The 22295-nt window shown below is 31.0% G+C and overlaps 2 protein-coding genes across 8 annotated transcripts in view; both read right to left on the bottom strand.

Annotated features, from left to right (window-relative positions):
- Hel89B (histone acetyltransferase 1) overlaps positions 1 to 13109 on the bottom strand; it is a 41419-nt gene extending 28310 nt beyond the window's left edge. For 2 of the 3 annotated variants that reach the window (XM_067044850.1, XM_067044848.1), the window contains exons 1-10: positions 12922 to 13109; positions 12596 to 12644; positions 11938 to 12179; positions 9524 to 9664; positions 8661 to 8815; positions 7207 to 7438; positions 3982 to 4136; positions 1008 to 1143; positions 763 to 899; positions 281 to 549 (exon numbers count right to left, since the gene is read on the bottom strand). In XM_067044850.1, coding sequence (XP_066900951.1) covers positions 281 to 549; positions 763 to 899; positions 1008 to 1143; positions 3982 to 4136; positions 7207 to 7438; positions 8661 to 8815; positions 9524 to 9664; positions 11938 to 12179; positions 12596 to 12606 — 1478 coding nt within the window. In that variant the 5' untranslated portion in view covers positions 12607 to 12644; positions 12922 to 13109. The other variant, XM_067044849.1, reaches the window with a different exon arrangement.
- A 7901-nt stretch (positions 13110 to 21010) lies between these two features.
- The window catches only part of LOC106692865 (inner centromere protein A), a 29111-nt gene continuing 27826 nt past the window's right edge, over positions 21011 to 22295 (bottom strand). For all 5 annotated transcript variants that reach the window (XM_014439080.3, XM_014439077.3, XM_067044843.1 and 2 more), the window contains exon 20: positions 21011 to 21154. In XM_014439080.3, coding sequence (XP_014294566.1) covers positions 21066 to 21154 — 89 coding nt within the window. In that variant the 3' untranslated portion in view covers positions 21011 to 21065. The remainder of the gene's footprint in view (positions 21155 to 22295) is intronic.

Genomic DNA, 22295 nt, shown 5'->3' with positions numbered 1-22295 from the left:
CACCATATTTTAGATCACAAAAATGCTCATAGAATTACAAGAATTGTGCTAGAGGGATGTTTTATAGTACAATTTTCAACTAAATATAAAGTGTACAATTAATAAAATTATTAATGACTTTTCAAATAATTAGGGTTGCTCTCACAAGTTACACTAACACGGTGATTGCAATGCCAGTGCAAACAAGTGTACAAGACAGCGCTCAAGCTCTGCAGAGGTATAAAATATCCAGAAATTATGAATTTAAAAACTAAAATACAAACTTCAAATCTAAATTTACCTTATTCGAGAACTGACATTAGGTTTAAGAAGAAGTTGAGCTAAAAGAGGTACAAAAGTGTTTGATGCTGGAGTGAGATCATCCAAGTCCGGTACTAACAAACATAAAGTATTGAGAACATCAACTGCTTGTTCTGGAAACTTGGAAGCCATAAGATCAACAGATGTAGCTAAGGCTCCAGCAGCAACTGCACCAACATCATCCATAGCATCTTTCAGTGATGTATGCAGTTTAGGAAAGCACAAAGGAAACAGCTCGACCAATAAGTCCTAAAAGAAAATTTAATAGTAATTGCAATATTTCTTATCTCAAATAAATCATCAATGTATTACAACAAAACAATAGAGAAACATTATATTTAAATAAATAAATATGGCAGCTTCTTTCCATCTCCAATACAAAATTAAGTGTAAACTACAACCATGTTTCAAATAAATTATATGGATTAAACGGAAGTAATATAGAAGATACAATAACATTACCTGCCTCACTGCAAAGATATATTTAATTCCTAGTAAGCCTCCATGCCTCGTTTCCCAGTCTTTTTGTTCTAATAATTTCAACAAAACATTTAAAATATCATGAACACTTTGATTGCTCATTAAATTAGCAACAGATCCTAGAACAAAAAGGATGGGTTTATGATTGTGGTATTAAATGTTATTAAAATTGATTGTGTATTAAAATATTATTAATCTGTTACAGATTAACAGTGTTTAAGCCTTACCTAGGACTTGAGCACAGGTTTCACGAACTGGAGCTACAACTTGGTCAAAAACAAAATCACCAAATCTATCTAGTGTAAGGACACATACAAGGCGGAGAGCAATGTCGATAAGCCAACTTTCATGAATAGCTTTCATCTGAAAATCAATAATAATATTGAACTTATTAATTTAGTAATTGAATTGATTATTTAGTCAAGAATCTATTGCAATGTTGATATTATCGTATAAATATAAAGCAGTTAAAATTATTACTTAATAATGGTCTCAAGAATTTGTCATTTCAAATTAATTAACAAACATAAGGAAAACCATTGCGATAATTAAAACAGTTAATATAATAAAAATAACTGTGTTTATATTAACACTTTATAACATTTTAAATGCAGGCCAAGACAAGAACTTTCCAATAAGAAAAGCACCAAATATTTCTAAGTCACATTAGTAAATAAATTCAAAATATCACTATTATCTGTTATCTCTGTAGGACAGTAAAGCTTTTTTCAACTGTTACTACAGGAAATCCCTCCTCCCCCCAAAAAAGGGTTTCTTTTTTTTTGTTTTTTTTATTCATGTTGAGAATATTTCAAAACAAATATTTAAAAAAAGTACTATCTGGACATACAGAGTTGAGCTATGGGGCTCCACTAAACCATCTAATTCCTCTCGAATCCAATCCTTACAGTCCAAAATCCTTTGTAAAACCCTTAATGCTCCTTACTTTGTCACAAATCATATCATCCATCAGGACCTTAATGTCCCCTATGTTGCCGAATTGGCCAGAACCAGATACCAATCCTTCCATAATAAACTTCCCAACCACCCAAACCAACTCGTTTCTAACCTGGCTTCTCCTTCACTACCTAATAATCCTCCTAGGCGTCTGAAAAGAAGATGGCCCCGAGATCTTAATTAATTTTTAAAAGACAACTACATATTGTAAATATCATATTTTATTTAAAAGTTTGGATATTTTTAAAAAATATACAGGACTAAGAGGCCCCATTGTCAATTAGGGGCCAATCTGTTAAAAGTAGATCAAACTGTTTATAATAACAATGTTAGGCACATCTGGTAATAATGAAACAAAAGTACTAGTAGTTGGATTTGTATTCAACACTTTAATCGATGTTGTGTGATTCTGAATTGCATCTTGTTAAGAGCATTTCTATAAGTTTCATTTCAACGTAAAATGTCAGAGAGTAAAAGAGTTGTTTTGTGAGATATCAGAAATCGAATATTATTAAGGGCTTAAAAAAAAAGGGGAAAACTGAGTATAATTCAACTTTAGAGTGTTGGAAGAACGACAGTGAAAGAGATAAAATAAAATGAGATCTTAACGAAATCTAACCAATGTCAGTATTCTGTGGTAAATATGTTGTAACTATTTAATAAAAATTGTTTTTACAATGCAAACTTCTTTAATTTAGGTTCATAACACAATTGAGAGTCAATTGATCGCTAGTCATGGGTTGAGGTATATTTCTAATGGTATTTCTGTCATCAGTCTGTTTGCTTAATTGTCAGGTCCTTGGTACTGGGGGGTTACGGTTAGTCTAAGTTTTAATGTAAATTCGATTTTAGATTCCTTGCTATAATTTATTCACAGATGAAATATTTAGTAAATGGTCATGTTCTTGAAAAATCAATTATTAAAAAGTTAAGCTCTAAAAACTTCAGAGCTGAGCAACTCACACATGGAGGCCACAAGGATTGGAACACCTCACAGATTTTACACAAAAAAACCCTTATGGGATTTGAGAAAATTTCTAAATCATCATAATCGGACTGTGAGCCGAGGTACAACACTTCAAAAATTACATTTTCTTGCTATTGTTCTAGTTGTTATTGTCATGAATTGAAAGTTCTATGGCATCAATGGCTAAACCTTATGATTTGAAAATTTTCAAACATATACATCTTTCACTCCTTTAGTGCCTTTTATAACATTTGTACCTATTTAGTGTCTTGAAAAAATTTTAGAAATAAAAAACCAGTTTTAATTACACATTTGCTTTATGAAAATTTTATTTATGAATCAATTGTGATAAAATTTTTCATCAAGTTGTTTTGTCTTTTCCATGAATTTTGTGAATTTGTTTCATTATGTTTTATATTTCACCTATTTTGAGGTGATTGGACTTTCTGAGAAAGGTTAAGATGAAACTGGATTAAAAAAAAAAAATAGAAAACATGTTAAGAGTCAGTAGTCATGACAACTCCATACTCATTGAGGCAAGTTTATTCCACCATATTTTTAATATGAGTGAAATATTCATTATTGTTAAAACGAGTAAAATTTATTGAAAGGAACCTCAGCACTTTGGGTTAATATGAAACAACTTTTTCTGAGGAAGATGTAAGCTAAAATTGGGTGGGATGTCAGTCAATAGACAATAGTGTACCAAGGAGTGTCTGTACATAGCAACTTCAATAGTCGTTATGGTAATTTGACTATCGTAATAATTGCAATGGTTACTTTGCCTATTGGGTACTAATAGACACCCTGCTCAATTTTAGCATACATTTTTCTCAGCTGAAGATGATTCGTGTTAACTCGAGGTAGGAAGCACAGGGGCTCCTTTCCTGGCAGTGCAGGAAGATGATCTGAACCTACTTAGTGATGGTGACGTGTAGGATCGCAAGATTACCAGTGACTTTATTTAACCATTCCCAAACTCGCCCATTAAAGTGAGAGGATTTAAGAAGAAGAATTTATCCACCTAAATTTAACCATTATTATAAAAATTTAGAAACGGTTACTTAGAGAAGTTCACAGCATTATTTATTGTTTAAATTAAAATTATGTTATGATAATATTAAAATTTCCAGAATAGACTAGCAGAAAACCTCAACTGAAACTTTTATGATAAACAATGGTTGTTTATATCAATATTGAAATATAAATAATATATAATTTTATTAATAAATACATAAAAGTACTGTAAAAATACATTAAAGATGTTTAAACAATACCTGGGATTGATAAACTTTTGTAGATTTTCCACCAGAACATCCATGATTTTTAATGAGATGTTTGAGAGCAGTACCTGCTCCATGCCTGATTTCCCAAGTAGGAGAAAATAAGTTCTCTGTCAGCTGCTGGCAAAACCAATCTAAAGGCCATTCTACTGTCTGGAAAATAAAAAACTAAGAAATCAAAAACAAATATTCATGGTACATATAAAAGTGAAGATATAATTGTGTTCATAAATTATAGATAAATAGTATTAACAATTAATTCAAGTGAAGATTTGAAGAAAAAAAATAATATATATACAAAATATCATCATGAAGGCATATAGGGTTTGTCCCGTTTCATAAGAGATTGTCACAATGTCATCTAATGTTTGTATATGCATTATTGTTGCCTATGATAGTATTTAATATTTAGTACAGTGTTTATTATGACACTATTGTGAGTAAAATAGTTGATTTTTTCCACATTTTTTGGTTAAAAACTGAGGAAGAGGTCAACTATAACCAGCTACAGATTTAGTCTTTCACATAATAAATATTTTCTAACCATTTGAGCAATGCCAAAGAAAACTGCCTTTTGAACATCTCTTGGTACATGGTAATTTTGGCATTATTAATTTTTTTTTTATTTTGTGATAAGAAACACAACCCAGTTTGTATTGTTAATATTGCACATATTATTGTGTATGTCTCATATTTGCCTTATATCACAGTGTTGCTCATTAGAATATCACAAGTTCAACTAATAACTCTGATGTTGATGATGAATTGTAGTCATACCTCCTACACTTGGGATGTATGGTATTTGTAGTAAAATAAAAAATATGATTCCAGACTGAGGAAAATGAAACACAATGGTCCCTTGTTCAATCTACAGCTTGGAAACCTGGACTGTAGGCTTTCAAAAACAATGGCATAATTCTGAGTTATAAATAATTTTCTAAATGTGGAAAAGGAATAAATACAGTGCAACTTTCCTAAATGCTTAGGTTTTAATCACCAAAATATTTTATGCCTTTAAATCAGATCAAACAAACTTTCTTTAATCCCTTAACGCACAGTTTCTTTTTAAGAATCAATTTTCTTTTCTTTTTTTTTTCTTTTTTTTGTAAAAACATAATTTGGAGCAGTCTTGGCATAAAATAAAATTTTTATTTTGGACTTTGGATTATCAGTTATAATACCTAGCTCCTTATGTAAAGATAGGCTAAATATATACATATATTGTGAAAAATTATAGCAGCATAAAATACAATGCCGCTTGAATTATCTCAAGTGTGCACAGTTTGGCCTGTTTAGTGCGCTTGAATTAACACGAGCAGATAAGTTAAGGGGTTAATGAACACTTCTAGCAAACAGACATCTCCCATACAGCAGATAGTAGTATTTTCTCTAGTGTCTTGCCATTTACTTTACACTCTATGAAACTTCCATTCTGATATGCGAACATTTAGTCCTTTGTGTTTAAACTAAATTTCATTTAAATATATAGTAGGGGAAAAGGAAAACATAATCCCTCTGAATGGCACATGGTTAGAGCAAATGTAATGAGTTAAAAGTGATTTTTTAGAAGCTATTTTGTGGAACAATATAAGCATGTAACGAATCATTACTGATTCTAAGAACCTACATCTGCCCACCCTCCAGTGTTGTACAAGTTTTAGTTTTAACATTTTTATTTGGTTATCGCTTGTCTTTATAATTACGAACTTACATCATGTGTAGTAATGAATTTTAATGTGTCTTGTGCTTAATAATAACTGAAACAATTGATTAAAATGACAACAAATTTTTTCTTTCAAAGTTAAGTTCAGCTAATTACTAAAACTTGTGTAAGTAATAATGGCTAACATACTTATTAGAAGTCGCTTACATGGCTAAGAGGAGTTACATAGTCCATACATTAGGCTAAACCAAATGCAAAGCGTTATTTGGACAAATTCAAAGCTCGTCATGAAATAATAAATAAACAATGCTCTCAATGCAGTAGGGAGATTTGAGAGAGCTGGAAAACCTAAGTTGTTTTAAAAGTGCTGATTTAACCTATTATACATATATTTACTGATATACTAACAATTATTCTGGATGACCAGAGATATATCGTGTTAACTGTTATAATTTGGACATAAGTATATCTTTGCAGAGCAACATATGTACAGATGAACAATCATTAAAAAAAAAAAGACATTACAAACTCTTTTTATGAATTTTTCTTAATTTTCCAAGTTAAATTTTTTTTTTTCCCTACATTTCTAATGTTGTGTTAGATTTGTAATTGAAAAACCTTTTTTTTCATATCAGATGTCCAATGACACAGATTTAAATAAGTTTACCTCTACATTTTTTAATTTATTAGCTGTACAAAATGGGCAACTTGGTGAAACAATAGTTCAGATTAAAAAACTATATATAAATTAGATTCAACTGTACTTTTTAAAAATATGAGAACTGTACGATGTAAACCAATAGGAACAACTGCTAGTCTAGTTTTGAATTGGAAATTGAAGTCACATCAGTTATAAACAAAGAGCTGAGGTAGATGAGTTTTAGCCTTGAAACTTTTTGTAAATACACTTAAAAGGTTACAGGATCAATTATTTAATTAAATGTTACATAATGAGTTTTCCAAAAAAGTTACTTTATTCCTCCATTGTTTTTTATTAGATACTTCATACCATCACTACAAAAATAATTAAAATCAAATTTTACCAATGATTTTTATTAACATTTTTGTGGGATGGATTTTAATTGGGTTAAAACATAATGTCAGAACCTAGGGTATGAGGCTAATGAATGAAAATTCAACTTAAAGATTATTTTTATTCAAAATAACTTCAAAAGATTTCTCCCAATGCCCAATAAGGTTTTTTTATTCCTTGTTGGAAGAAACTTTCTGGCTCTAAATCAATAAACTTGAAAAATGAAAATTATACTTTGTTTTCATTTTGGAATAGTTTATTTTTTTAAATGCGTCAAGTACGTTAAAAACATCGTAATGAGTTGGGGGCATCGAGTGAATATGTAAGGATATGGAAGAAATTCAATTTTTATTACACGCAATATAACATGTTTGTCAGTTTTAAAACAATCACATGATATGAAAATTGAAGTTCTATCACATACATCTGACTACCATTTTTTCAGAGTATATGACACACTTTTAGAAAAATAATATTCCAAACAATAAGTTAAATGATATAAAGAATAAATTCAACTAGACACTTGCATCTATAGGCCAATTATTGGTGTTATCTGGAACAGCATAAGGAACTTCTTCTTCAGTAGCAGCAGGCTCCAGTTTTATCTTCTTTTTTTCTGGTTCTTCATCTTCGTCACTTTGCTGATATGAACCCATTTTTTCCTTCGACCGTTGTTTTAACATAGCCTGCCTTGCTTTTCTACGAGCTCTATTAACCTCTCTACAGCTTAATCCGACAACCTCTCCTATATTTGGCTAAACATATGTAAATAAAAACATATATTATGATGATTATTGAACAAAGCTATATTTTAGAATAAAAAAATATAAAGCAATAATCTTGAATACAAGCTTCTGATTTGTAATACCTTAAGACTATAACTTAATACAATAATCAATAGACCTTCTGCAATGATATTTAAGATTTTGGGAATAGTAATTAGAAAAGGAAACCTCAACTGTTAGAGCATCTTATCTTTAAACATTTTTTTTCTACTACCCATCAGCTCTAATTATCATTCATTTTAATATTTATTTCTTCATTTTCTTTAAATAGTCTGTTTATTTTCTAAAATATCAAAGAAATGTTTTTAGCGAGATAAGAGTCAACCCTAAGTAAAAAATTTTAAATGTTTAGTTTTGGTTTATTATTTTCAATCATAAACCTTTGAAATAAACAAAAACAGAACTCCTATTCCCCTCCAAATTTGAGGTTTTGTGCTTTATATATAGGATATAATTTGAATAATTTATAATCGCAAATTTTCTCCGAGACTACTGGGCCGATATATCTTAGATTTGTTCCAAAATGGAGGCCTAATAGGGGAAAAATTAATAATAATAATTATTAAAGGGTAATTAATAAAAGCTCTACACCGCTATTTGTATTAATTAGCATTGCTTTAAACATTTATTCTACATTTTGTAAACATTTTGAATTAATTCATCTAATTTCATAAAATTTAAGTCAGTAATTCGTAATCTTCTAAAAAGTGGTGTTTCAAGACCTAATATTCAAGTCCTGAAAAATTCCAGATAAAAAAGATATTTTCAGATTTTATTAAATATTTACATTTTAAAAGTGAATTTGGCCTTGAGAAATTATACGGTACCAGAATTGAGGGAAATAAGTTATAATAACTAAGTAAAAAATTCATACAAAAGATGAAAATTGAGTTTCTCATTTAGTAAGTTCTCGAAGAACACCACAACAATCATTTGACACGAAGGCACTTGATACACACGAAACACCAACCCTTTAGTAGAAGTACAATTAGGTTACACCACATGGTAATCTAATCACTGTTTAAAAATATGTGGACTATGGAACATTAATCACTATTCTGTGTAGAACTAATTCATAGTGGACTAAGAGTTGTTTTTTCACCAATAAAATAATACTTCCAATAATCAAAAAGCTTTCATTATACAAATTTTGAAAGAAAAAAACTTAAACATACTAGAACATTACACATACCTTCTCCGGTACATTATTAGTTGTGACTATTTCTACTTTCAAATCATCTATGGTATATAGAGAGCTTGTGTCGAAACCTAATTCCGCAGCAGCATTAAGATTTAATCTTTCATTCAGTACATGCCTTTGCTTTTCCAAGTCTTCTTTTGTATTAGCTAAACAGTTAGACAAAAACTAAGATAATAAAATTAAAATAAATAATAGATGCTAAGTCAATAAAAATAAGCAATAAACATAAAAATGACAAACATAAGAAAACCATAACAAATTAATATTACCTAAAATAAAAAAATGTGCAACAGTACTTAATGCAAGCCAATGTTTCAGTACTTTTCAAGGCAAATAAAGTAGATGAGTACATGTTATGGTAACACCTAAGAATATCTCAATCCTCAAACCAAGGTCATTTTTATCTGCCTTAAAGAAGTTTGAAAAGTGGGCTCAACTGGTGACATGCTTTTAAGAGTTTCCCATTATTATGGTTTTTTTAAAATATAAACATGATTAGAATAAATTCAAAATCACTTAATCTGAATGACTAATACATATTAAAGGCGGGTTATTTTCACAATCAGGATTTAAGGTATTTTTAAAATTAAGTAAGAGGAAAGAGAAAGAAAGAACAAAGGAGAACTGAATTTGAAAATGAGACATATCTCCTACAATAAAATGTTTTGTAAAACAACTAGACAGAAATCCTGATATGCTTATTGCACCAACAGTTGGAAAAGAATTATTACAATTAGTTTAAGTATAATGGAATACTCCTACAGAGACAATATTAACAAAAAATCCAGGTGATTCTGAGCACAAATATTACAACAAAAAAAAAACTCAATAATAATAATATTATAATGGTATACCTATATTCTGTAATGAAGTTTCATATTCCCTACCCTCAGACCCCATCAAATGAGCACTATTTTCTAAAATATTATCAACATTAAAGTTACTACATGTCAGTCGTCCACTTAATTCACAAGTATCAATTGATCCATTGACATCTGAAAAACATAAAACGTAAATAAATTAGTTAATTAAAATAAATTCAATCAAAACTGCTGAAGTTCAATATATGAACTAATTAATGTAAGGCAATGTGAAATAGTCATGTAACTTAGTTTACACTCAACAATATTCAGTATTGACAAAGATCTTGTCAGTTCACAATGTCTATGCGACACAATTATCAATGATACCCTACCTTTGTTTCCACCTAAACAGCAACACCAAATTCAAAATGAAAACTCAATTTTTAACAATGGGAACTACTACTATTTAAGGTTTAGAAAAATAAAACAAAGTGCTACATAGGAAAGATTTAAATGTTTTACAAACCAAACAATTTCTATTTTTCCAAAAATGTCACATAACACCTTCATTCACTTGTGCCTTTCATTATCAGGTACACACACTTTGGTACCCATAAGATAGGCTAAAGTTGCTTTTTTTTTTACTAAACTAGATTGTCAGTATCTATTAGGTTTCTTAGAAGCAGCCATTGTAAAAAATAAAACAATACAAGACATTAAATAGACATATATTTGGATATATATACAAATATAAATATATACAGTATCATATACAGGACCCATGCAAAAAATCCCATAATTTTGGATTTACACCTGTTTAAAAGGAACTGCTGATATGTGATACACCAACATTCTTAAGTCCACTGGTGAAAGACCTAAGTAGAGGGCAATTGTACAGTATAGTAGGTGAATCTTTTTATGAACCAGCGGTTTACATGACATATTTGAGATTTTTTTTTCAAAAAAGTAGGATAGTAATTATAAACAGACATATATATGACAAGTCAATTAAACTATTGATACAATACCATGCACTACCAACAGTTTTTAGTTATCTAGCAAAAGACAAAACCGTTGTTATCTTTCTATCCAGGTCATGATCATTTTTGAAAATTTATCATCTGTTACAGCACTGCGCAACAACTTGGTAAGGTATCATAATTGATTTTTTTAAAAAAGTACTGTTTATTTGTAAGAATTTCTATAGTTTCTAAAATATCTTTTTTAGTTTTATTAAATTGTTTTAATCTTAAAAGAGTTTTAGGTTATCTAATCTTTATTGTTTCATTTTAAATTGAAATTTTATACAAAATGGGTACTTATGTAGAATCCTAACAATAATATGATCTGTTGATAGACCCAGAACCATAAAATGATCTGCATTGATGCAAAAATAGTTTAATTAAAGGCGACCTCAACTAAAAAGGATTCGCTGGGTATTTTAGTATCCCTATGTCCACTACTGTAATACGATTAAAGCAGTATTAGTAATAGTGTAGGTTATAAACCACAACAAAACATATGGTAGAAGGGATAGTACCAAAGTACCCATTTTATATAACATTTCAATTTAAAATGAAACATTAAAGATTAGACAACCTAAAACTCTATTAATATTAAAACAATCTAATAAAACTAAGTATAATACGCTATAATGAATTAATAATATTGTATAATGAAACAATCTTTAACACATTTTAACACCTACAGAGCTAGCAGTCTCCGGAAACATATAAATTAAAAAGGATATGATAAAGGAGAACATAAGAAAGTCAGAGCTAGAAGTACCGGACTTATATAACAGTAACCTTAATACCAACATAATACATCTGAACCCTAACCCATGTTACAAGGTTATTAACGTAATCATAAATAAATTAAATGCTCTAACTATAGCATATTTATCGACTTGGGTGAAAGTTCTACATAATAAAAAGTTCTAAATGATAAATTTTATAAGTTTTTGTTTAAGGAAAAAATATACTAAATGTTTCTGAAGATTACAGGAGAGGGCAAAATTCACCTTAATTATACCTGGTATTTCATAACTACATTGAACAAGGTGTCATGGTTTACAGAAAGTATACATAATTAGAACAATGAATATTGTGAATATTTTCAATTAAGTTGAGCTGAAATTATTTCAATATGATTTTACTGTTCACAAAACCATAATACTAGAGATGTGATTTCCAAGAAACAAGTTAATCTTCAAATAAAGTAAAATCTTTTTAAAAAAATTAATCAATAGAATCAGAAATGCATCACAGCATAAACAGACTTGATAAAATATTACTACATCTATACTGGAACAAGGAAAAAAATGAGATAAAGAGATAATTCAACGATAGAAACAAGTTAACATAATCCGCAATTGGCAACAAACAAATCTAGAATTCCAACAATAGACTGTTTGAATTTACAGTGCATTATCACAAAGTCATCAAAACATTTGATAACCATACCTTCATTGATGATACCAATAGGATCCCACAAGGGAACTTTTTTCAAAATTGCTTCAACAGCCCAACCAGCAGCAATACGTGTATCCCAAGAAGTTGACTTCAAATAGGTTAATACACTTTTAAGCAAATTGTGAAGCTCATGCGGATGGAGGCGTTGAACTTCTCCCAACTGATTAGCTGCGGCTCGTCTTGTTACAGCTGAAGAACCAGATTCCAAAAGGAGAAAGAGTCGATCTAGCCTACTGTAACAGCAAAAATTGTCTTGAGCAACATAAACATAACTTGTATGCACATTGGTTATAAATGTTGACAGGTGAAATTCAATATTCCACAAGACATATATCATCAAATGAGTCACTTAGTCATAAAACATGGCAACTGAAAAAAAAGAAAACTTTCACAATATTAAAATGTTTATTGATTACAATGTTTTACATTAAACAAAAGTAACTTACCAAAATTAACCATTTAAAAACACAAACTTTCAAAATACTATGATATCAGCACTAAATAATCTCATGAAGTCAAAAACTTCAAATCATAATAACTGTCAGATACCATGTCTTAACACCAAGTGCCTCAAATTTAAATGCAGTCCATGATAAAAGTTCAGAACACAGGGCAATGCCTAAAAGAACATAGTAATAACACAACTTACCTTGATGCCATTAGTGCTTGAAAATTGACAACTGTATCAGGACATTAATCTGAAAAAAATTAAAAATCAAAACCTTATCAAACAATCTGGTACAGAACATTATAAAGCATGCTAATTGCATCTAAAACCTTACATAGGTTATGTCAATATAAACAAACTTGGTTTATCACATATAGTTGAGAAACAATTGCAACTAACTACAAACTAGAGAATATTCAATGCGGTCGATACTGTCGAACGAATTATATGTATGTCAAGTGTGATCAAGATCTTTCAACATTATTTATTTACCATACACGTAAATATGAATTAAAATATCAACTAACCAATAGGGCCGTTATATAGTATCTTTTGAATACGTAGATGAATCAGCCATCTTCTTAGGTGAATTAAATGACATTTCATACAAGTTAATCTAAATACGGAAGCAATAAATAGTTTTAGCCCCGGAGAGAAAGGCATCTCTGCAGAGTCAAATATATACTGTCAGCCATGTTGCTGATGTCTGGAAATTTAAGCTTAGTGGCTCCCTCTTGAGGGATTCCGAGAACTAAACATGCTTACAGGTTATACTAATGCAGTATAGCTTCAAAGATATTTTATTGGTGATGTCTTATTTATTTTTATTCTTTTGAGTTCAGAACTAAAAGTTTTCCACGAAAAACTATAAAAATGTATTTTAAAAGTTACAAAAACGTCCTGCTGACTTACTACATTTTCCATAGAGGTACACTTACTTTATTCACAACTCATTCGTGCCGCAGAACTTGTAAGTATGAGCGGAAAACTGCCTTAGGCCCTCCCTATTTCAACACCGAAAGAAGAAGAGCCTTTTCTGGGCGACAAGTGGATAAAAGAGGTGAAGGAACCGGAGGCCGATTTGAAGATGAGAATAATAGGTGATTATAAGGTCAGTTTCGAACCAAGTCTGGAAACTAGTTAGTTAAAAGTTACGAAAAGAGGTTTATTGGCAACGTATGCATATTATGAGTTGTTTCCGATTTTAGTGTTCCAGAAAGGCAAGGAAGAGCGAAAAATAAATGATTCATTGACTCATAACAATAACAATAGCTAGCTCAAGGCTAAAACCGAAATGAAAGAACCACATTCATCATTCTACATGATCATTCACTGAAAAATATTAATACAGGGGGGGATCACGAATCCCTGAAAACGCTGTTACACTTTCTTAAGCAAATTCTTTTAGTATAAAACGTTTTGTAGCGATACTGGTACCTTCTGGTCTATGGCGTAAGTACAAAAACCGCCTAAACCAGTTACTACCAGCTAACACGGGAACTACTACTGGCGACAAGCAAACGCCGTATATTAATATTTTTACTATTCATTGTAAATATCATAATTCTAACATGTAAAAACTATATAAGACATTGTAATAATATATTTAAATGTATCATTTAAATTAACCCTCTACATGGAACATCTCATACACATCAGTTAAAAGGAACCGGCCTCTCAGACCGGGAGAGCAATTTATTCTATTTAAAAGCTTTAAAATCAGTTTTAATGAAAAGGTTTGACTAAAGGAAGATTTTATGCCTCATATATTTTATTAAAGCAATTCTTTGACAAAAATATTATTGTTTTATACAATAAAGATAAAAATTGGCAAATAGAGCTTGTATCATAAAAAATTCAAATAATATAAAGTAAAATTGGGGAACATTTAAAAAATTACCTATTTTTTAGAATTAGATTTTTATATTAGAAAATTTTTATAATCGATAGATATACGAAACATTTTCCTAATTACAATTTGGAAACACATTCATTACATATTTTCATGGAGCATTCTAGACAATTAGGGGTATTACACTGAACACATTTGTAGTTTGTTTTCCTCTCCTTTTGGTATGGACAGTACCGGCAGATTTTTGGCTTCTCTAGACGGTCGGTTCGGGCTGGTTTCTGTGACGTTCTAGGATCTATCTCCTGGACCACTCCAGGATCAATGGATATTAAACAATTTTTTATATTTATTTTGAGAGTATCAGGTAAATTCACAATTTTCAAACGTCGGCAAAGATGGTTTTTTGTTGGTGACAATCCAAGTTCCGATATAAATTCGAATCTTCTTATATTTCTTGATGCAGAATATTTGTTATATAAGACGTAAGCATTACTGCAACTCAAAGAAATCAAGTAATAATAGAAAATATCCAGTGGCCATATTTTGGTTTTACGATTACCTGTTGGTGAATTTGTAGGTTCGTTCCTTTCCTCATCACACGAGATTTCGCTTTGAGAGGAATGTTCTGACCTTTCTTCTTCATCTTCACTTGAGACATAGGAATCTTCAGAGTCCAGTTCAACATCCGATTCTTCTTCAGAATCAGCAGCTAATCCCAAGTCTATAATTCACCTGTCTACGGTGCACCACTCATAACTATGACCTCTGAAGATTATAAGGATTAGTTAATGAAATAAATTAAAAATAATGCCATAATATACAAAAAAAGGAATACCGGTCTATGAGGGCGTACCACAATTAGGGGAACACGAGTCTTACAGACCGGGAAAAAGATGCTCAAAAACAGGAATAACGGTGTACCAGACCGGGAAGAAACTTACCTTAGAAGGAAGACCGGTCCAAGAGACCCAGTAGACTTCGGAAAAGCGGGAATAGGTGGGATAGAGGCGTGAGGACACAAGGGCTGGCGCAGCCACTACTAGAGTCAGGAGTTAACTGAGACTGTCATATATGATGAGCGTAGAAAGAAGTATGCTTCTTGCTCTAGAGCCTAATTTTGATACTATGCCGGTCCCGCAGACCGGTATTCCGTGCAGAGGGTTAATAAAGATTCCAATAGAATGTGCTGATCCACAGGATCATTCTATTTTAGCTTACACTCGATGGCATTTAATAGCCCAGAGACAACTATGACAAAACCAGAAGACTTTAGTGCTCCAGCGCCCCCTTCAGTACGTTGGTAACACACCGTGTAAAGGACCCATCTTAGGTTAAGTTCAACTTCATAAGAAATGCGTGACCCAACACATTTTAAACATATGCAATCCGCACCGCAAAACTTAAAATATTTCCTAGACTCCTTAAAATGTAGACCCACTACAGAAAAGGATTTAAAGCATCACTGTATTTATATATTTTTGTCTGTGTTTATATTAATAAAAAAAATTATTTTGTATAGGGGCTATGAAAGGAAAAAAAACTTCAGTGCGAAATCTCGCTTCACGAGAAACACTTCCTTAGGAGGCAGAGAATAACAATGTACATTGTGGATCAGTACATTTTAGTACTATTTTTTGGAAATGTATATTGTCTTTTATTTTTCTGCCTTCTCTGTATTTCTTCCCCCTTCCTCTTCCTTTTAACCTCTCTTAAGACCCGGCGGCTTACTACCTTCCGGGCTTACTTACCCCTTCAGTAAAAAGGGGGTATAAGTGTAGATTATCATAAGTATTTTCGAAGGAGTAATAGTCTTCATGATATTTGCCAAAATAAATTAACAAAATGTTGATTTATAGTTGTTTGAACAACACTCTTGGTTTATGAAAAACTATATCTCAGGAACTATTAAATGTACAGATGTCTAATAGTACTCGGCTCCTCCAACCCGATTCACTTTACTTTAAAGTATCAGAATTTGTTTTTAGAAATGTTCAACAAATTCTGCTACTTTGAAAGTACGGTGAGTTGGGAAGGAGGAGCTGATAAGATTTTGAAAATGAAGATGGCTAAAACACACCCTCTGAGCCAGCCAAGGCGGGGAGGGCTGATATAGGCCTGGAGGCGAATCCTAAAAAGGAAATGTGAAAACCAAGTTCGGAATTAAAGAGCATGCAAAAGAGACAGACATGGATAACGGAACATAAGGGATTATAGAATTAATCAATGAATGTATACCTGTATGTCTTTACCTTTGTCATAATATATATGCTTTGTGTCTCCTCATGTAAGTAAACGAAGCTCTTTTAACCATAGAGCAATCCACGTGTTGCTAAAATAAAAGACTTTTCTTTATTTGAAAAAGCGACATTTATTTTGCATAGACGCAGTAGGTTTTGGAATTTGCCGTAGCTAAGTGCCACAGAGTAAAAATTAAAAATGAAATTAGCAAAAATTACTAGTATACCGTGATTTAAATTTTTTTTTGTTGAATTTTCTTACATTTTGTCGTAGTTTACTCGAAAATATTAAACTTTAGCATTGAACCAAAGGTCATACATAGGAGGAGGGTGGGAGGTAATTTAAATCCGTTTCATTATTATTGAAATTTTCTAGGACGAGGTTTCAAAGGTTTCGGTGATTAAAAAGAAGTGGCAACACAACTTCCAACTACCGACAAAAACATTTGACCAACAAATTCTGACCGAAAATAGTCCAACTATACAGAGGTGAAAATTGAAACGAGTTCTGATAGCCCTCTAAAGGGGCCTCTACATGTTGGCCGAGCCATGGCGAACTCAGACATACGCGAGCATGTGTCTTGGCTTGGTTGGCCTAGGCTCGTTGCCGAGCCGTCGAGAGTCGGTTTTTTGGACACAGATCAAAGGGGTTCGTGAGGGCGCTCGTGTAGCGTTTCCACCAATGTTCTTAGTCTAGTTGCAACTGAGAGCTGTCACTTTTCATATGTTGTTCAAGTACACAATATGCTCTAAAATAACATATTTCTTAACTAAATACATCGTTTAATAACATTTATAAACAATTGAAATTCTTACAATAAATAAAAAATGACTTGCACCACTTTCAGTCCCACAGGCTGAAATAGTTAATACAATACGTTAACTTCAATAACACAACACCCAATAGGTTAATTCTTTATACAGGAAGAAGAATAAATGTATTAGTATATCTTTACAATCTAATCTTCCATTGTATACATTTTTTACAAGATTATATATACAACAGCACAATTATGAAAGTTAAAATAAAAGATGAATTTAATTAATTTTTATTTAATTTTAAGCTCATCTAGTCCGATTTTTGTGAATTGTTGTCATCCACCATCTTCTTTGTCGTATTTTACGTTTTCTTTTGTAATAAAAATAATATAATCCCAGGGCAATTGCTGAAATCACTTCAACGTCCTCCATGTTTGCCTCTCTGAATAACACTGACATGTGGATGGTCCGCACTTTGTTTGCCGAGCATTTGTACGAGCCTCCGAACCATGGTGAGCGGCCAACATGTGGATCCACCTTAAAGGATCTAGAGTTCTGAATTATTTCAAGAAATATTTCTGTTTAGGATACGAAAAATACCATTCCAAGATACGCAACAGCAAACTCTAAGTTTTATGGTGCTATAACTTTTTTGCTATTACATTTAACAGTTTGATAATTAGGTATGTTCTAACAACCACTTTTGACTGCCAAGATGCGCAGTTTTGGGTTTTGGGTGGGAAAACCCGTACTTCGAATTGTTCTGTAGAATTTTCAACAGTTGAAATTGTCATTGGAACAGGCGTATTCAGCATAATTGTTGGATATTTTTAGAAGAGTTTGATGGAAAATATCCTAACAGTCAAGGGATGGAAAGCTGAAATTCTTCGAGTTCTGGTAGTCATTTAACATAGTCCTAAAAAGTACGCCTAATAAGCACATTGCTTGAGTTGAAAGAAAAAAGTTCTAGGGCCTCAAATTTGCCTTTTTGGTTTTTAGTTATATTTAACAATTGATATTATTTTTTGGCAAACCAACAGTTCTGTTAGCCTTCAACCTTACTAAAAATGTTTACTTAATAACCAAAGTAAAAATGCTTTCAACAAAGGAGCCACTGATTCCCCACTTAATAAATAGTTTAAATAAATATTAATTTAAGGTTTATTTTTTAATAGGCTGAGAAATGAATCATAGATTGTACTAAAGTGACAATATTGAATGCTTTTTCAAAATTAAAGGTTCAAAGGCAAATAAAGTTTTATACCTTTAGTGCAAAAATAATGAAGAAAACGGTCCATAAAAGATTAATGTTGATTATAGAAAATAATAACCTCATAAAACCATTTCAATTACTAATTCGAAAAGGCCCATCCCCAGAAGACCACTTGAAACATTGTAGGCAGAAGCCTAGTATGCATTTAGTAATGATCAAAAAATGATAGGTCTTCTTTGACATGGTGAAAGTGTTTGACACCATGAATTACATGAGTATACTGCATAAGTTGTCAGATATTGGAATCCGAGGATAAATGTTTTCATTCATCAAACAATTTCTTACAAATATACCAATTGAATGTGAAAATTCTGTCACAAAATAGATCACAGATAGATGCTTAGTCTCTCTCTTCTCTAGTTGTAAATGAATTTGGACTTGATTCGAATAGGAGGATTAAACCACTTCTATTCACTAGTTATCTGGCGACATTTTGTCCAGAAACACAATAAAAATTAATGAAATGCTGTTGACATTCAAATCTTGATGGGAGAGATAAAAAGCCTCAACTTCAGTATAAACCAAATAATCCTCGTTCACTAGATCTATTCCAAGGAAAACTATATTATATTTTTAGGCCTAACATTCAATAGAAGACTAACCAGGTAACATCAAATCTTCACGCTTAAAACGAACTATACTAAAACTTAAAAATTATTGCCTAATGGCAACTGTATTTCTTCGGAAAGAAATAGCCCAAAGATTAGTCTATTTTAGACTATGAGATCATAATACTTTCAGAAGTGGACTACCCTCTTTTATACTTGACAAGAGCCCAGTCCCAAGGGCTTTACAATCCATCATTCTAGAATCCACATCAGGACAGAAGCATTTCAAACAAGTCCCATTTCTAGTCTATTTTCTGTAGCCAGGCTATCACCTCTTTCATTTAGAGGATTAGAATTGACTATAACCTACACATCAAAATTATACCCAGCAACAGAACACAGGACTTACAAATATATTTTCCACAAAAACAACATTCAGGCTTCCTATTATCAGAGAGAATCTCTTGGGCTATCTCTTTCCTCAAAATGATAACAATGAACTAATATGAAATACAAATAGCCCACCAACATCTGAAAACAACCCAACCTCTCTCCAAAAATAATATCTAACCATTTGAATATAAAGCCCTCTTTTCTTATCTTCTCCAAAACAAGTTGGAAATCTTCATGATCTACAAACACAAACCTAAATCAGAACATTAACTAATATCATATTTCGTAAATGATTTTTATTTTGAAAAATTCTTTAACTGTGTAACATATACACTGCTGAACTCAATTACAGAATTGTTAGAAGGCTAAAATTTATTCGGAACACCAACAAATTTCTTACGTCCATTCAAACTCTCAACACAAAACCTGGATGGCTCAGTTAAATTTTTCTGGGTCCCAAGCATGTGGTAATTCTGGGAAATGAAATTGCCAATCAAGCTACAAGAGAAGCACTCCCACTCCCTGGATGGGTTAAAGCAAATCTAACCCCATCAGAAGTATGCTAACCCCTTAAAAGAAATATAATATGGATGGGAATCTGCGTGGGATGAAAGCCCAACTAATATGCTCAAAATGATTAAAAAAGGAATTCAGCCATTTTTTTCAGGAATGCTCATATTTCACATCACATCTTAAAAGTTTTGGATTAAAAGAAAATTTATCAACAACCCTCAGTAATAATAATAGAACATCATTAAATTGTCTAAGTCACATAATAGACTATCAGAAATATAATACCAAATAAATACTAGACCATTGGTAGAAAAGTTTTATTAAAATAAATAAGGGAAGATAGAAAAATAAATCAATAAAAGAAATAAAAATATAAATAAATGACATTGATGACCAGTAAATTTTTTTTTACACCATTAAAGTAAAATGAATGAACAGCTTATACTTTGCTTATTTTATTATATTTTCATTTTGGAAGATAGTCCAGGTGGTGGTCAAGAAAAGTATAATACTCTTTACAATTTATTACATTTTCTTTCATCAGAATATTTTCTTTTGAATTTTTGATGATGTGCATATATATATTTTTAGTACAGTTAATTCCGAATGTTTGCTTATATTTATAACTTCTGTAATTACATTCAGCCCACTCAATTACTCACATCTCAGTTAATTTTATTTTTTAAAATGACTTATGTTTGTTAATCATGCCAATGCTTCCTCATAAATATATCTCATATTTTAGAATACCTAAAACCTCACATTCATTCTGCCCAAATATCCGTTTTGCTCTTTACTTGCTCGTGTCATGACAGAGTAAACCAGAAAAGAGGTGAAATAAATCATAAGCAAGATTTATAATGAAGTTACTGTATCTTAAACTAAAATTAATTATTATTATTATTTATTAATATTAAAGATTATAAATGTAACATATATACAATATAGAATATAAGAGTTTAATTAAAATAAAACATAAAAATTGACAATAAATAATTCAACAAAATGTTTTTATCACTTCACATATTTCAGGATAAAAACTTCACATCATAAAAACTTCTATATTATAAAAACATTAAGTGATGACATGAATCCATCAATTGTTAACTGATTGAAATACTTTCAATGGTGGCGAATCAAGCCAAACAGCACTGGATGATCGGATCCTCTTCATCGTCATTTTACCTGAAATAAAAAGTAAAAACCACTCAGTAGGTCTAAAATTGAACAACTATATAATAAATTTCAGATCAGACATGTAGTGGTCATTCCATAACCATTTCATCCAGAAATAGAAAAAATTGTATTACAGAAGAACCTCTATAAAAGGAATATGAACGAGTTTTTGAATAATTCGTTATATGGAGGGATTGAGCATTTTAAACTTAATTGAAACCTTTTGCATTTCAAATGTAATCTTTTCCACATCAAACGTAACTTTTCTCATTTAAATTGAAATCTTTACCATTTCAAATACAACCTTTTCCAAATCTACTGTAACCCAATAGAGGACTTTTGATAGAATTATGTTAAATTCAATGACTTTACAAATAATTTGAGTACTTTCATCCAACATTGATTAGATAATCACTATATAATAATATTAAGTGATAATTTCGACTAGATATAAAATTAAGGAAAAATAACATAGTTGTTTATGTAATTTTAAATGCTTGTTAATATTATAGTATTTTTTTTTAAGGGAGGTGTGTGTGTGTGTGTGTGTGTGTGCATTTAAACAATGTAATCACCATTCATTGGATTTTCACAGTGATTAATACGACATTTTATTATTAAGCATTACGATTTAATTATTATATAGTTTAACAGAATTCTGTAGTATAAGTATCATTTTTTGATTCTATTTTCAAATTTACAGTAGTACTTATGATCATGCAAGTGCATCTCAATTTATTGTAATGTTTGGAGTTATCTACAGTATAGAGAATATTTATTAGGTTTCAGGCGTTCTGATTATACATTTAGAATTGGATTTTCATTTGCTAATGTGGGATTCTGTTTACTTTCTTTCACTTATCTAAATATGAAGTATATAGTAATGAGGAATTATTGCGATTAAGAGAAATTCCAAATTCTAATTTTTGAAGGAAATACACGTTTTAAAGTTTCCTGAGTCCAAGCAATCAAGTCTCTCAAAATGGAGTGTGTGGCCAGCCTAGCTAAAAAACGAAAAGTAGTGTGAAAGTAATGTTACATATTTATGGCAGGTGTATACTTGGGGGTGTGAAAGCAATATTTTCAATAAAATCGAACCAAACTTATACAATCGTTTTTTCTTCTTGGTTATCTGAATGGCTCTAACAAT

The sequence above is a fragment of the Halyomorpha halys genome, unplaced genomic scaffold (genome assembly GCF_000696795.3).
Source record: "Halyomorpha halys isolate HHAL.00 unplaced genomic scaffold, Hhal_1.1 Scaffold74.1, whole genome shotgun sequence".
Lineage (NCBI taxonomy): Eukaryota > Metazoa > Arthropoda > Insecta > Hemiptera > Pentatomidae > Halyomorpha > Halyomorpha halys.
The sequence above is the reverse complement of the archived record's forward strand: the minus strand, read 5'-3'. Positions and strand labels throughout refer to the sequence as shown.